The following is a 17619-nucleotide window of genomic DNA, read 5'->3' on the forward strand; positions in this document are numbered from 1 at the left end:
TGCACAGCCACACAAGCTTTTCGGATGGTGACAGTTTGACCCTGGAACAGATTAATGTTCCATTTTTTCCCTATAGAGGGGGAAGGAAATGGTTTCCCTTTGACCTCATAGGTGGGGATGGTGGTCTTCTCCCAAGGGACCCTGACATTTTATTTAGGGTTGGGAGGGGGTGGGGGTGTGGGGGGGTTGTAACAATGCAGATTAGGCGCTTGAACGAGGATAAATGCATAATCAAAGTGCAATACAGTACATTACATAGATAGATAGATAGATATGGGTGGGGGGGGGGGGTTGATTTGTCTTGACACTTGTTAGTGAGGTTTCAAGAAAGTCAGTACTAGTGTGTGTACGCGCGCGCGTGTGCGAATGTGTGTGCTTGGCCCGATTACTTGGTTTAGCCACGTTACTTTGATTGACAGCCGCAACTACCAGCCTCACTTCCCGCCCGCCTCTCGCGCCTCACGCAGCGGCTGCGCTCCGATTGGCCACCGCCGGCGATCTCAACCAGGTCAACGGCCACAAGGGGGGCGGCGTGCGGCGCGGCGATTGGTCCGAGGCGCGGTTCCACCCTCGCGAGCCCCACGTGGAACGACGCCTCCGATTGGCTGGCGTGGCCGCTCGGTGGGCAGTCCTCCAGTTTCGGTTAGCTTGGAGCGTGAAACCGCGTGAGAAAGTTGCATTGAAGAGGGAACTACAGCCGGACGGCGGACCACTGCTCCGGCCGCCGCCACCACCGCGTATTTGGAAGTAGTTGTTATCTAAACTAACATAATATTTCCTGTTTTTTTTGCCTTTGATCGACTGCTATGTATCCACCATAAGTCAGCGGGGAGGTAAATATATCAAAATTAACAATTCGTCGGACGGCTCGAGTGAGTCAAGTGGAGGCTCTTCAGTGCAATTAACTCTGGCGAGGATTTTGTTACTGACGGATACTTTCCCCCCCTTTTGACTCGGAATACATCGGACCAAACCTTACAAAAACAACAACAAAAAAGCGTGTATGGTGACTACCCAGCTCTTTCCATTGCTCACCTGGTTCTTTTCCGCTTCGAGCTTAATGAACCGCTCCCTGGTGCTTTTCTGCCTGATTTGCGTCCACGGCTTGCTTGGCTCCCAAGTGTCGGTCGTCGTGTGGACAGGACGACGGATGGCTTGGTGAACCGGAGCACCGCATCGGCAGCACCGACCTTACCCCCACCCCCACTCAGAGTTTGGTGCCTCTCAAGGGGAGCATCGTGACGGAAACGGGAGGACCCCCCCACCTCTCCTGGTCCGGAGATAACAATGTTCCCCCAGGGGCGACACCCGGTAAGACCCCTGGCTATAACCACCCAACGCCCCCTTTACTGTTAATCACCTGCCTGTAACATCCTGACATAGATTGCAGCCATATTTCATTGACTGCTAATGCTAAATTGCTAATAATAGTGGCAGAAACCTTATTTAATTGATTGCTAATGCTAAATTGCTAATACAAATAGCTCCAACTATATTTCATTACATGCTGATGCTAAATTGCTAGACTAATAAATAAAGAGCAACAATCATATTTCATTGACTTTTAATGCTAACTGGCTAATACAAATTGCAACAGCTACGTTTCATTTAGTACTAATGCTAATTAGATACAACTCAACTGCAACTACATTCAATGGATTGTTGATAGGCTACTGATTTGCCCATACAAATAGACCAGCATCAACCAAATGCCATTGATTTACTAATCAGTAATACAAAATTACGAAAACAGTCTGGATCACTACTGCCATATTTCATTGACTGATAATGCTAAATTTATAATACATTTCACTACATTACTACATTTCATCGATGGCTAATGCTAACTTGCTAATACAAATAAGGCAGTGGATATTTTTGCTGTGACCGGCAACTCTTTTGCTAGCGCTATTTTTGCTGTGAACATCTCTGATTGGTCAGTCGCCGGACCCAGTCATGCACTGGGCGTGGTTCCTGCCTCAAAGCCTATAAAATGGACAGAGCGGGATTCCAACCCGTGACCCCACATTATTAGGGCGATTGCTTTAACCATTAGGCCATGAACTAGCACACATTCACTGGCGCAGAATTTGTACTTGTAGTTTTCGCGCTATTCACAGTAAAATAGTGCTAGGTGGCGAGTTGCCAGTCAGGGCAAAATATCCACTAAAGTATAAATAAATGGCAACAATCATATTTCATTGACTGCTGATGCTAAATTGCTAATGCACAGATCAAATACCACATTTAATTGACTACTAATTAGAAATGCACGATCCTATCGGTGGCCGATAATTATCGGCAATTATCGACAAATTTGACTTCATATAGATAAACCAGATAATAAAAAGTCTGCCGATAATAATAGACTTGCCGCGTTGGTCCATCTGTTTTGGTTGTGTCTTAAGTTGTGCCCAACCCCTCAACCCCTCCCCTCTCCTATGGTAGTGTCGCATATTTGTGATGTCATAATGCGCGACCTCGTGTTCACAGTCGCCAGTGTTGGCTTTACTGTGTTTGCCCAAAATGTTACCCTTGCAGTTTTTTGTTGCATTTTTAAAACATTGTTTGTTTTGGCAAACTCAAAATGAGTTACTGGATGTCTTTGAAGCAGAGATATCAATCAAATTCAGCTTCGTGGTGCTTTACACAATGTTTCAATGTATTTGTACATGTTAGACTTATAGTAGGACTCGAAAGTATATTTGTATTCAAGTTCATTTTGCAAACAATTATCGTCTTACCTGTCGGTTATTGACATCTGCACTTTATGAATTATTCGTTTATCGGTATCAGTTGAAAATAGCATTATCGTGTATCCCGACTACTAATGCTAAATTGCTAACCACGTTAAAGGGTGTACCGAACAAATGCTATTTTTAGACCACAAGGTCATGTAACTTGAGCAGCTTGAACCGGAAAGAGGTCAAAAAGTGGCAGGCTCAATTGACAACCTATGCTATTAGTCCTTGTTTTGTTCTCGTTTATCCCCGGAAAAAAACCCACACAGAGTAAACTGAGCTGTTATGGAACTTACAGAAATGACTCCAGACACTACGACCGTCCACATATGAAGGATGTATTCTTTATTCGTTTCCCGAAGCCAAAACTTCAAAAGGAAAAATGTGCGGACGTCTAAAAGAACTGTTTAACGTCCGCGATGTGAGCCTTTCACATCTAGTAGACTGTTTACATGCGTCTAGCATGACGAGCCGGCCGAGTTTGACCCCCTCGCTAGACTCATGAATATTAATTAAGTTTGGTGACGTATATCTTGCGGTACCCCATTGGATGCTAATGGCAACAAACACTTTTCATTAAAAAAATAAATATATATTTAAGGTTTTCCCCCCATACAATAGAACAAAAACAAGAAAAGAAAAAATCACACACAAAATGAAAAGAAAAAAACAAAACAACAGGTGGATTGCCATCATATTCAAAAATTTGCACAACACAGAGCGAAAAAAATTAAATGTAGTTATAAATATACGGACAGCGGCAGAGCTTATAACACTAGTGACTAGTTAATCAAATATTTGGTGGTTCATAATTAGCAATCGAGTAGTGTCAAAATGGGTTTTACAAATTTATCTCTTAAATTATTTTCATCAAAACGAATCCGCTCCAGCCTTACATACTGTGTCATTTCATTTAGTCATTTCTTGAAGCGTGGGGCGTGTGGAGTGTTCCAAGTTAGTAATATTAATTTCTTGGCTACAACCATACCGATCTTGAGAACCTGCTTTTGGTGAAAAGTCAGAACAACCAAATATTGCCTGGCTGAACCACTATTTTACGTTGTTTAGAAAACCATTTAAATATTTCACACACAAAAATATTCAGTACAGGGCAAAGCCAAAACAAATGTATGCAAGTGAGCCTTCAGCAGTACCCCATCTATCACACAAAGGAGACACTGATTGAAAAATGTTACTTAGTCTGGTTTTGGAATAATGAATCAAGTTGAATTAGTTCAGTCTGTACCTGAAGTTTATAGAACATGTTTGTATGCTAACCAGTCCAAACAAACAAACAAACAAACAAACAAACAAACACATTTCATTGACTACCCATGCCAAATTGCTAAAACAAATAATGTAATGTAATACAAATGGTGATTCCCATTTTCCTTTGACTACTAATGCTAAATTGCTAATACAACACCCCCAACCTAACAACCCCCCCCCCCCTCCCGCACACACACACATTATATTGAACACAAATGTTAATACAGATACCAAGAACACACGGCGGACATATCAAATTACTGCAAAAACACATTTATTTAATATTGTGGTTACATATTTTGAGGCTGTTCCTCTGAGGTTTTATTTGTCTTTAGAATTGCACGGCGGACCACATCTGTTGCTCTCGCGGGCCGTTTATGGCCCATGTGACTCAGGTTTGTTACCCTTGCCTTGGCGTTCAAAACAAAATGGTGGTTATTAGTGCGAGTCTGGACTGGATCCCATGCACATTGAGGTCCGCAGCATGGATTAGTTAATAATAATATTTGTGTGTGTTTCTATTAGACGCCCCACCAGGCTCCGGGTCAGCCCTTCAAGTTCACCATCCCAGAATCCCTGGACCGCATCAAGGAGGAATTCCAGTTCCTGCAGGCCCAGTACCACAGGTAGATAGCACTCATGGCTCAACAAAAACTGTTAAAGGTGTATTTTAAATACATAGTTTATTTTAACAATGCAATATTAATTTAATCATAATTATAATTGATTAACCCGTTTTTTAATTAATCATTTTAGATGCCGGTGTATGTACTGTTTGTAATGGTTTTTATTTAATTGTATTTTTCATTTGCAATTAATTTATTGTTATTTAATAAGATAAATACCATAGGGGGAAAAAAATCAATATATTTGAATGAACACATTTTAGCGAAAAACCAGCTCTTGATAATGTAACTGCTCAGTAGGCGGGACAAAAGAATGCAACGGGCTGCATGTGGTCCACGGGTCATACTTTGCCCACCCTTGGTCTCAAAGCTATTCAGTCACCCCTGTTAGCATAACAAACTGGCCTCAGACTCACCCATAAACACGGATCGGGTTCACAAGAGCGTGCAGCACACTCAGGCATCCGGGCTGTTTTTTTTTTTTGGTGGCGCTGCGGTAGGTCCAAGTTGCGGTGATGGCTGGCGTGTGGGCTTTTGTAAATCATCCCTTATTTTCACCCGTGACACGTGTGTCTTCTGCGTTAATGTATTTGTGTTGGGGTGGTTTTGATAGGTGAGCGGCGCTGATGTGCAAAGGCATACAAACAGCCTACGGGCGAACATATAGTGGTTGTCACGGCTCAACAGGAAGAAGAGTCATGTTCGCCGTTTCAACGCAAGATGCAAGGCTTATCCCAGTAACTTGTGGGTTCTTTAATCAGGGGGTAAAAAAAAAAAAGGCGAGATTAGACATTTGCATTCTTTGCTCATCTTATTATCTATTGTCGGAGAAAACCGCTAGAGGAGCCGCAAATTGCTTGTTTGTTTTGCGAGGACTTCTTTTTAATCCAACTGAGGGATTGTGAGGCTGCACACACAACCGCACATCTGTAAATGATCAAAATAGACAATTATACAGTGCAACCTCCAATGTCGAACAAATTCTATTCCATAACAGCTGTTGGAAGTTTTAGAGAAATGTTCACATAGGAATTAATACATAGTAAAATGAATTAACTCATCCCAGGCTCAAATGGTCTTTTTCACCTGTACAGGGGCCCCTCGGTGTACGACGGTACCGACAGGACATTTGAATGTAACAAACAGCGTGTAATGAACTCGTTTGCACAGTGACACGAGAAGTTGCCATCAAGGCATGCTTTGTTACTCCCGTAGTTAGTGATTTTAATTTGAATGTTTTATGTTCTTTGCCTCAGTGTTGTGTTATACAAATATTGACTGCAATTATGATAGATTAATAATAGATTACAGCGTAATTTGACTGGCATACAAAATTTCGGTTAAGTCAACATAAAAGTAACGACTAACAAAAATGGTCTCATAGTAGACTAACAAAAAAATGGGCAAGCATGTCAAAAATCTTACAAAAATTAATAAAAAAAAGGACAAAAATGCAAAAAAAACCTTGGACAATCAATTACAAAAATACGGCACAAAGACTGACAAGCCTGATTAAATTTACTACTGGTTTTATTGCTGCATTCACGTATAGTGAATATGGTGCTGTCCAAATTGCATATGTACATTTGGCTTACACAGGAATGGACTGCCGTTGTAAAAATAGGATATACAATTTGTCTAAAATTTACAGGAAAAACATTTCTAAAACCTGACAAAAATCTCACAAAAACTGGCCAAAAATTTTGAAAATTATGGATAAAAATTTACAAAAATCTGTGGCTTGAGGCAAAACTAAAACTGACTTATAGAATGTATCAGGTTTATGGGTTAGGAGACTTAAATGCTTGAAATGCCCCACATTACGCCACTGCAAAAGCCTACTGAGTCATTTAATTAGGCGCCCAATAAAGTAGAAGACATGAGACTTACATAAAACTAAAATAAAGGAGAACTACTCACCCTTTGAAGATGCCAAACTGATGCGTAATGGACAATAACAATTTGTTGGCAAGCATTGGCTGGTCATTAGCCATTGTGCTTTCAGCTACATGCTGCCAGCCAGACCCTTTACTGGGTGACAGTAAAGATCCATTTCAAGTTCTGTGGTTATTGTCACACTTCTTTGCCGTACTTGGTACTGTTCTGTGGTGCTATCACAAAAATCCTAAGAAAAACACATTTGCACATAATTCTTTAATTGCTGACTAAGCTGAAGTCTCACTTGTCACATAATGGGGCTGAATGCTTCGGTTTGTTGGAATACTTCCCGAAAACTTTGGTGAAACACCAAATTATAAAATTTTTGCAGCATTTGACTTGCGAGTTTCACACTATTTTAAAACCACTGTTACATTTGCACATTAATCCTGTCGTAAGAATCTCGAGGCGCCTTTCACTGTGACAAACTGCGACTTTTGTGTGTTTCAGTCTCAAACTGGAGTGTGAAAAGCTGGCTGGTGAAAAGACGGAGATGCAGCGGCACTATGTCATGGTGAGATCCATTTGCACGGTTGTTGTTTTTTTGTTCTCCAACATAAGTGCCCTTGAGAAAGGTGGCATGTCCTCATCAGCCCTCTGTGTGTTCTGATCTGACTGAACTTTCATCTCGCCTCAAGCGACAATTCCCTTCATGTATGCGTGTTGAAACTAAATAAGAGGAAGCCAACACTGTCAAGTCTTTCTCAGATCACTACTAGTTATTAAAGGAGACATATCATGCTTTTTTTTTTTTTTTTTACACAGTTGAAAACAGTTCCCAGGTGTCTTAATAACATGTCTGTGACATACTTGAACAGTCTAAGAATCAGGAATTCTAGAGAACTTTACACGTTACCATAATGCCTGCATGGAGATAGTGAGTGGTGAGTTAGTTGGCTACTGTTTGAATGAATCTAAAGACGCCAGTGCGGGTTGCGGAGTGCATGTTGGGTGTCTACAAGGCAGTATGGAATGTATTTTCATTAATGGAAGCAGCACTTTGTCACCAAACACCCTAATAACGCTTTTCAATTATTGTGAGGTGTCCCGTGTGTGCGAACACGGCCCAGGCCCACTCAGTCAATAACTTGACGAATAGAGACAGAATATATGTGGGTGAATGAGTGGCGGCAGAGGAGGATGAAGGTGAAAGTTTATACGACAGTGTTGAGGTGATGTAAATAGCCGCTCAACCTGCATGTTTATGTTTTCCGTTTTCACAGACTGCTGTTTTCAGCTGTTATGTTGAAAGAGTGACCGTTGTTATCAAAAACTTTGATCGCTTTTGCCTGGCTCCAAAACAACACTGATTTGAACAATTTCCAGTTCAGAGGTCATGTGTAATGATCCCCTGATTGCACGCATCTTTTCACAAAAGTTTTTGTCTGAGAGTTCCCGTCAGTTCTGAGTATTTTTCTGGATACACAGTAGAAATTGGTTTGACTGTATTAAGACAGTGTTTCTACTCGGGGCTCCACTTTGGTTCAGATTTAGAATGGCAAACACTTCTCTGGGTTGTGTTTCTGGGAAGCACCTTATCAGTGTGACGCAGTAAACAAACAATGGAGGGCATCCAGCATTTTGTCTAAAGCAACAGCTTTCTTCAGAAAATGAAATGTTTTGTGTTTTTTTTAATTTATTTACAAGAAACTTACTACTTTAACGGTATTTGCATTATAGGTAAAGAGATTCTTATTTGTAATGTAACCATTGTGTTTTGTGTCCTTTGCAGTACTACGAGATGTCTTACGGACTCAACATCGAAATGCACAAACAGGTATAGTTGTGTACATTGTATTTTGTGTGTGTGCGCCCCGTACTGTTACATTATGTGTGCGTCTGTGTGTGCGCGTGCGCGCACGTGTGTTTATCCGTGATCGATGGAGCTCTGTCTCCAATTCCCCGGTTTGGGTCGGCCGGCTGAGCCCGGAGGCAGGATGAATGGCTCTGTAGATTGATTGGTGCTGTCTAGGGGAGCGGCCCTGCTTTATTACATTAGAGAGGAGGGGCTGTGGGAAGGTGGTGGGGTGGGGGGCGCTGAAGAATCGATCATCAGCCGAGTTAGAGAAAGGCAGCACCACTTTTTACAGGCAAAGAAGTGTGCTTTGACGCAAACCTTGGGAAGGCAGACATGCCAAATGGGCCCCTTGTGGACATTTGTGTGCCGTCAAAAAAAAGCGACAAGGCAAATGAACGCACAAGCAAAAGGCTTAATGGTTAAGTACGCTGACACAATCACGAGGAGGGGAACATTTGCACGCACACGCTCACCCCAGCCGAGTGTTGCGAAGCTCGCGGCGTTTAGCAGTAATTACCCCAGTTATCGATCAGTCACACCTGAGGAAATTGGAGGCGGATTGGCCCGGGCTGCTTCACTGAAGAGTCTCACCTTCCTGTTGCCTCCTCCTCCTCCTCCTCCCTCTTCCATATCCTTCTCGAGGGCTTTTCTCCATTTTTGTTTTAAACCCCAACTTCTTGCCGGGTCCACTTTCATTTTGTGCATGTGAAGCGCCTGTTCCTTCTTTGTGAGGAGATGCATTTCGTCCTATTACACGCACACACACAGCTCCAGGGGAGGTCATTAGTTTGGGGCTTTAGTTGTCGGAGCAACAGGCTTCTGTAGGCGGGCAGCGTGGGGGATGCAGACTAACAAACTACGACCCCCTGCTGTGTATAAACGTGTGTGTGTGTGTGTGTGTTGGTGGTGCTGCATCGCTCCCATTATTTATGTGTGTGCGTGTAACAGGATGTCTGTTCATAGTTAGTGCATTATGGTGCCTCACAGGTCGAACTTCTTAGAGATCGTTTGGAGATTTAAAGTATTCCAATCGTGGGGTGTCTGCCTCACAGTCAAGATAGGTCCGGTCTGAATCTCAGTTTGTACTCTCGTGGAGTTTGACATGTTCTCTCTATGCTTGCGTGGGCTTCTCTGGGTACTCTGACCTTCTTCCTCATCCCAAAAACATGTTACAGTCACAGAAGATAACCAACAAAAATAAATAAAAAAAGAACCAAAAGGTCTTTGGTTACAAATATCTAGTCAATAACAGCACCAGCCAGACTTCCTGTGCCTTTACAATCACGGCGCACATGTTTCCTTCTGCGCAAATATCCGTTTACATGAGGGAATGCAGGTAACCCGGTTTGTTTGATCCTCATTAAGTTAAGATGCCTTGATAGTCTTTGGTGAGACTATTCTCAGACGGCCTAATCAGGGGAGCCGTGATACGAGGCTAATTATAGGCGCGCAGCACGGGTTTCTGAGAATGGCCGTGCAGGTATAGTCAGCCTAAAATTAGCTCTTTCTGAGCTTTCAAGACACACTGCCAATTAGCCGTAAGACTGATTTACAGCATGCCGAGGTCAGCAGCTTGCAAGCTGTTGTCGGGCGGGGGGTGGTGGGGGTGGGGTGGGGGGTGTTGCTGGGTTCTGGGTCGATGTTGTTTATGACCTCTTTCACACAGAGTCTTCAAAACTGTGGTATCAGAAGAACCCAAACAGGTGATAGAGCTGCCTTTGCCATTGACACAGAACCGAGTTAAGGCGGGATATTGACGTTAACTGTGCGCTTTCACACAGTTGGCGTGGCATCACGCAATCACATAACAATCAGGTGTGACAAAGTACTTGTTGGACAGTGTCAACACCTCTGATCTTGGCATTACTGAATACCCTGCAGCACAGTAGAACAAGGCTTTTACTTACTTTGTGAAGGGGGCCTCTGAGACTACCATGGAGTTGGAACTTCCTAAGTCGACTTTGCCTTCCCCATTCCGTGGCCGTGACGTTCATACAGAACAGCGTCACTCAAAATTGCAGAAAAGGCTCAACTGGGGTGTGTTCACTTTGTATAGCCATTGTAAATGCAGAAACCTGCAAGTATATGAACCACACAAACCGCTTCATGTTCTCTTCATTGATGTTGTCCCTGCTGCTAAACACTTCAAGAAAGCATTTGCATGCGAGCCTGTAATTGTCTTTCATCTTGCTTTTCATTAATTGTCAATTATTTACCATCATCTGGTGTCCTATTAGCGGGATGTAGTGACTCACCTGTATTCATTGCCTCTGCTTCCTTTCTCATTTAATTACCCTGTCTGACTCCTATTTTTTGCTCTCACCCTCTCCTCAACCACACCCCCACTTAAAAAAAAAACATATTTTTTTTTAGCTTCAGTTCAGTTTGAGTTGCAGATGATCATTCAGTGTAGTTCAGAGGTTGTCCCAACGAGGCTCGCACTTTATTTAGCTCGCCCAAGTGCATAATTGGCTGAACGGCGTCGGGGTTAGGGCTTTGGCGAGTCGATATGCGTGTCCTTGTGAGCTCAGCGGTGTTATCACACCCAAATAAGCTCCCAAAACAAACAAAATGGACTTGAGGTTTTACATTGGTGGCTTTGTGTTTTTTGTTGCTGTCAGCACGTCTGCCTCAGTTAAAAACATCCATGTTAAGTTAATCGAAGACTTTGTCTAAATGTGCCAGCTGTGATTAACTTGTGATCTGGAGGGTACCCTTCCTCTTAGCCAAAGTTAGCTGGGATAGGCTCTGGCTACGACCCAAATGAGCTATATAATTTTTTTTAGAAGCATCAGTCGAGCTAACTAACTGATGTTTTATCGCATAGTCAGGACAGAGTATCAATATAGTTTTGGTTACTAGAGCAACTTTTGTTCAAAAACACTAAAACCAAGGGCCTGCTGTTTTGCCGTCACTATATGAACGACCATGTGTTATGCTATGTACTATTGGAGTCCACTTGATGTGCTTTATCTCTGTAACCAACAGTATTTTACTCCATAGTCTCCTCTCTGTTGAATTGGCCATCCAGGAAAATTTTGTTCTCTAACCATTGATGTTAATTGGCCTGCGTTTTTTTTTTTTTTCCGAATAAAGTTTCCCGCGACTATAGTTGTGCTATTTTGGTACTGCACAGTGGAAAAGTTGCATGAGCGTACAGCTTTTGTGTATGCGTCTACTTGCATGTAGCGATGATCCATCGCGGTGTGTCACGGCCCTACAATTCCCTCTTCACCCCGACCTCCTTCATATCGCTTTGATTGGATGACGTGTAATACGAGCCCACTTATCTGATTCAACGCTGCTAAGGGGATATCTGCTTTCAGACGATTGTAGCCACCTCCGGGTGAAGGAGCGGGGGGAGAGGATCAGGGCAGAGAGGGCGGATGTGTTGGCATGGATACTCGGGGCCCAGCAAATAAAGTTAGGAGCTGATGAGATTATGTTTAAGTGCTGTTAGCGAACAGGGGACAAGAGCAGAATGGAAGGAGGGGAAGCAAGAGAAAGAGAGCGAGAAACTCGAGCCGCCTCCTGATAATTGGAGAGAAAAGCTCTCGGGTTTGTGTGCTTTCGCCACTTTGAATTTGCTACTGTATGAGGATGTTGTTTAAAAAAAAAAAATCTCACAAATCGCATGCAGTTTCTTGCATGTCAATAAATCCACAGGTGCATTTGTATAAATTAGAATATTGTTTAAAAAAAATAGCTCAATTCAGAATATAATGCTATTCTAATTTCTTGAAATTGGGAATTTGGATAGATTAAGTAAAGCTTGACACGTGTCTCGAGTTGGCTAAAAGCTACCAGTGTTTGATGTGAAAGAATCCCTCATGTTATGTTGCTTCATTGTTGTTAGTAACAACTCCTGATGATGTTGTTAAACTCTCTTCCTTTCCCGCAGACCGAGATCGCCAAGAGACTCAACACCATCTGCGCACAAGTCATCCCCTTCCTGTCGCAGGAGGTAAGCACGCCTCCCCTGTCTCTCTATCTATGTCTACACATTTCTTGGAGGTAAACACTGTGTGCGTACATCTGTTTTGCAGCATCAGCAGCAGGTGGTCCAAGCGGTGGAGCGGGCCAAGCAGGTGACCATGGCCGAGCTCAACGCTGTCATCGGTGTACGGGGACTGCCCGGCCTTCCACCAACGGTGCGTCTACGTTTTATTGCTTGCTTATATACATCTGCATGCATCTCTTTGCACACCCATCCAAATTAAACAATTTATTAGTGTCATCAGGAATATATAAAACAATCCATTAATCTTTAGTAGTCCACCAATAAAGAATTTTACAATGGGCGTCTGGAATGAATACATAATAAAAAAAATTTAAATTATTTAAAAAATCTCTTAATCTTCTTATTTCCTGTTCCCATACAATATTGTATTGATTAGGTCAGTGCTGCCTGGAGATAGTTGCTATAGTCAACTTCCAATAGCTGACGTCTCGGTGTCATTGTTTAGACAGCACTCATTTTTGGGACGGCATTATTAATATAAAATCTCCAAGACATTTAATTGACCATCTTCAAAATGTTGTTACTCAACAATCTTAAAGACCTTATTAATCCACAATCCTCCCTCAAGGTGCTATAAATGAGCAATCTTCTAGACATGAATCGACAATCTTCAACATGTTCTTAGTTCATCTTAAAAACGTCAATACTCAACACGTAAATCCACAATCTGACATATTGTGAGTCACCAACTCAAGTCCTCGGGGGTCCCTATCCTGCATGTTTTGAGATGTTTCCCTCCTTAAGCACAACTGATTCAAATGATCAGCTTACCAGCAAGCTCTGCAGAAGAATAATTATCCTGATCCTTTAAATCAGGTGTGTTGGAAGAGGGACACATCGTTAATTGAACATTGTTAATTGACAATCTTCTATAAATTATTGATTGTCAATCTTCAATACATTATTCATCAATATTCATAGACAACAATATTTGAGACAATGTTAACTGACATTTTTCAAAACATTGCTAATCGACATTCTTCAATACATTATTAATCGACCATCTTATAAGACATCAACAATCTTCAAGACAAACAACAATCTTTAAGACATTAACCAACCGGGTAAAATCAATAATCAATCCCACAATCATAAGCTACTAACCTATGCCCATCATTAGTTTTTTTTGGGGGGGGATTCTGCTAAAATGCTGCCGCAGTGAGATAATTAGATGCCCGGTGCAAACGTAGTCGTGACGTATCAAATGCTTGTTGATGATTGCTTTCAACACAACAGGGTGGGAGAACTGAGTGTTGGGCGTTAAACTTCACACCCCCTTATCCCATCATTTCAGCATATCCTTACTTTCAGGTGATTGTGGTAAAGTGACAGACAGGTTGTCCAAGCTTTAGCTCAACAAAGCTTGCCTTCTGACACTTGGATACATGTGTTGGCTTGTTGGACTGTTCGATGTATGAGTATTAGAGAGTGACTGGAGGTGAAATGAGAAGTGTAGAGTTCGGTTGGGCAGTTGCTCCTTGAGTCTTAATTGCAGTATTTTGGTGTTTGTAAAGAGGGGAGGGGGGGGGGTCATGGTTTTGCCCCCCCCCTGCGCTCCCGTCTTCCCCTTCTCTCGTCTCCCACGCCAGCCTGTCATTCACCCCGTTTGTGAGTTAAATGTGTGTAATGAAGCGTGTTGGCCCTGGCTTCCCCATAACCCCTCCCCCTCAAATACACATACGTGCATATGCTCACGCTAACATCCCATGACAAACCGCACTCCGGCAATACTTCCCCTCCATTTGCTCCCATCAGGGGTCCTATTTGTTTGCCTGCGTGTTTTTGCATCTGTGTATGCATGTGTGTGTTTGTGGAAAACAACAGGCGCAGGGGGGGCAGGAGGAGGTGGGGGCGTTCGATGTGTGCCTGCCTTGTTTATCAAGACTCGCTGTGTGTGTGGACGTTTGGCTGATCAAGTGTGACGTGTGTGTGCGCTTGTGTCGGGTCGTTTGGCAGTCTCTGCGTGTGTGTGTGGGTGGGGGAGGGAGGGACGGGGAGGCCAAAAGACCATTTAGTTGTTTTGGACAGGAGAGGTACAGCAGAGGTAGTGGTGGTGCTGGGTGGGAGGGTAGTTTAGTCAATTAGGTGAGATAAAAGTCGGTTTGACCTTCAGCTCTCCTTCCACCCCTGCCGAGCCACCTCCTGTGTCGTCCCTGAATTCCCCCAACCCCAAAACCTTTATACCCTTCCTCCTCCTCCTCCTCCACCACCTCCCCGCGGCGAATCCGTAGAGCTTGGATTCTCGCGGCTACTGTCTGAGGAGGCAATAATGATGTTTTGGAACACAAAGGAATTTCACGCTCAGACGAGCGCCTGATTTGGTGTGAAAGAGAGAGCGGCGCTGCCAGCCAAACTCTTCTCCTTCACCCCCCCTTCCCCTTCTACCATCACTCCCTCACAAGACCTGACAGTGTAAGCAGCAGCTGCGACCCCACCGCCCCGCTTCACCACCACCTTTCCCTCCTCCATCATTCCTTCCTTGCCCCCACCACATCCTCCAGCTCGGGACTCTGATCCCAGCTGTCAGTATTGTTTAGTGTTTGACCCCAGAGGGAGGAGGAGGAGTAGGACGGGGGTTGATAGAGGAGGGGGGGGGGGCGTAAAGGATGTGTTCACCTCCTTGTCGACTGCAGCAGCTTGTTGAGATGCTGTGAGTCCAGACACACAAGAAACTGTGCCATCTGTTCGAGGCGACAAAGGGTTGTTGATTAGGTTACACAGTACCATTGATTTTTGCCGACTGGTCATCCAGTGATACCTGAGATTTTATTGTCAGGCCGGGCAATAAAAACCATGCAGATCGTTCTTCTCCTTTTATTACGACACGTATTTAACGAGTACGGCTGCACTGTGTTATAGTGGTTAACACGTCTGCCTCACAGTTCTAGGTTCGTGCTACGGAACTTGGCTACGTCCTTCCGGTGTGGAGTTTGCACATTTATCTATTTCTGTGCAAAAGACATTAGCGTGGGATAGGGTGATGAAGTCAACTCGGCAATTTCCCACCTTTGGAGATCATATCAGAGCCTGTGCGAAGTATAACACCCTAACACTTGTATCTCTTGTTCTTTTGAGTGAAAAGCGACAAGTATTTAATATATCACACCAGACCATTATCTGATTGTAAGATGCTGTGTCACTAGGTGAATTACCCACACTTGCAGCAATAGATTAGTAACTATAATAATGTGTGAAGCTGTTGGGTCAGTTTTGTTTTGTTTTCATTTTAGGGCAACCTCTTTTTTTAAGACAAGCAAAAACACTCAGTTGAAATAAAAGTGGATCACAATGACTTTGTTTTATTAAGCCAAGTTTCTATGATATATAATGTTTTGAGCTGACAACTGTCGATGAAGTTCTTATTTCCTTCAAGCAAAACTGATTGATTGCATGCAGATCAATATCATGTGGCAACATTTGCTGTTGGCCTTATGAATTACACAGATTTCTAGTACAGTATAAATGCAGTGCTTTAACTTGCAAGCTATATTTGCCATCGCCAGCTGCTGGCTTGGCATACCTATTAGGGCTGAATGATTCTGAATGATAAACAAGCAATACATTTATCTGTATTCCAATAGACAATATGGGATTTATTATTAACTTTTTCATTCACAATAATGGTAGTCGGTGATTTATGCGCTGTTGCGTCGTAAGAGTTACGGTAGTCACGTGATATGCGACAAGGAGAAAGTAGTGAGCTTGCTGTCCGAATCGCCAAACAGAATGAGGGCACTACATATTAAGCCACTACAGTAATTTCTGGACTACAAGCCGCTACTTTTTTTTCACTTCAACCCTGCGGCTAATACAAAGGTGCGGCTTATCCATCAGATCACAAGGGGGCGCACTATAAAGGAAGCACAAGAACGTCAGGCAGAGCAAAACAAACTAAGTGAGCCCAAATACAGTAGGAGAGACAGAACAAGAGTGAGACTATTTGAACCCTTGTTATGGAAAATAAAGTAGCGGGAACCCGGTGCGATGACATTAAAAACACCTGCGGCTTACAGTCGGTGCGGCTCATATGTGTAGTATTCCCCAAATTTAGCTAGCGCGGCTTATAGTCCAGAAATTACTGTATATAGTGAAGGGCTATGTAGTGCATGAGGGGTTACATTCGGACACAGCCGCTGTAAATCGGATTACAAATATTATACAAAGAAATATGTGGCTTCATTGCTTCAGCTTTTCATGTTTCATAAAACATTGATGTAAACACGTGGACTGCACATAAGCACTAAACTTATATCTAGACACTATATAAAATATCTGTTCTTTATCTAAAAATTGCATTTTACTACATTGTGATGTAAATTTTAGTTCAATCAATTTTTCAGCCCAAATACCTATTGTCACACTAAAACAAGCGTACTATAATCATGCAGGCAATCTCCTCTTGCATCACTAAGGCCTCTGTCCGTCTCTGCCAACAGCAGCATCTATCACACAACCACAGCGGCGCCCCTGTGCCCCTTACACCTCACCCCGCTGGCCTGCACCCCTCTCAGCTGGGCGGTTCGGCCAGCCTGCTGGCGCTCTCGGGAGCACTCGGCGCCGTGCCTCCGCATCTTGCGGGGAAAGACGGTGCTGATAAAAAGCCACATCTTTCGGGACCTGACTCGCACCCCGGAGGACCCGAGCACTTGAGAGGTCTTGCTTGATTATTCCTCAATTTCACATGCAAGCCACTGTGGATGATTCCCCACCGTTATTGACCCTTTCTCTATTTTTCTCTCTCTTTTTACTCCATGGCATCACATTTATGACCACAACAGATCGGGAACCCGGCACAGTAAGTACATTTGCTCACAGTTATTACACTTTTTTTTTTGTTTTAATCAGCAACCAGTGCTATTAGGAAATCATTTTTTTCTGTCAAAATATACAAAGGATTAAGAATTGCAGTTCTCTTAACAAGCATGCGTGTGGTGTATCCCTTTGACAACTGCAGCTCAGCTTACCTTATGGCTTGGACGTGATAGTGCTTCTGTGAAGTCCTGGTGCTACATGCAAATGGCAACATTTTCAGAAATAGGCAGCTCATAATATATATATATATATATATATATATATATATATATATATATATATATATATATATATATATATATATATATATAATAAATTGGTTGTTTAATGTCACATGATGGGTGGACAAGGACTCCACAGATTCAACCAATTACAATATTTTTTCCAGATGTCCCCTTTGAGTGAAAACGGGAA

At 42.9% G+C, this 17619-nt stretch overlaps 1 protein-coding gene across 2 annotated transcripts in view; it reads left to right on the plus strand.

Moving 5' to 3' along the window:
• Positions 1–530: 530 nt before the first annotated feature.
• The window catches only part of LOC147173728 (transducin-like enhancer protein 1), a 28329-nt gene continuing 11240 nt past the window's right edge, over positions 531–17619 (plus strand). Inside the window, exons 1-9 of one of the 2 annotated variants that reach the window (XM_086076171.1) lie at positions 532–1001; positions 1122–1311; positions 4536–4636; positions 7025–7088; positions 8307–8351; positions 12274–12336; positions 12419–12523; positions 16830–17046; positions 17172–17188. In XM_086076171.1, coding sequence (XP_085932297.1) covers positions 1288–1311; positions 4536–4636; positions 7025–7088; positions 8307–8351; positions 12274–12336; positions 12419–12523; positions 16830–17046; positions 17172–17188 — 636 coding nt within the window. In that variant the 5' untranslated portion in view covers positions 532–1001; positions 1122–1287. Of the gene's footprint in view, positions 1312–4535; positions 4637–7024; positions 7089–8306; positions 8352–12273; positions 12337–12418; positions 12524–16829; positions 17047–17171; positions 17189–17619 lie in introns of both variants that reach the window. The other variant, XM_086076173.1, reaches the window with a different exon arrangement.

This window comes from Leptonotus elevatus, chromosome 5, assembly GCF_054856555.1.
Source record: "Leptonotus elevatus isolate MCC_2025b chromosome 5, RoL_Lele_1.0, whole genome shotgun sequence".
NCBI lineage: Eukaryota > Metazoa > Chordata > Actinopteri > Syngnathiformes > Syngnathidae > Leptonotus > Leptonotus elevatus.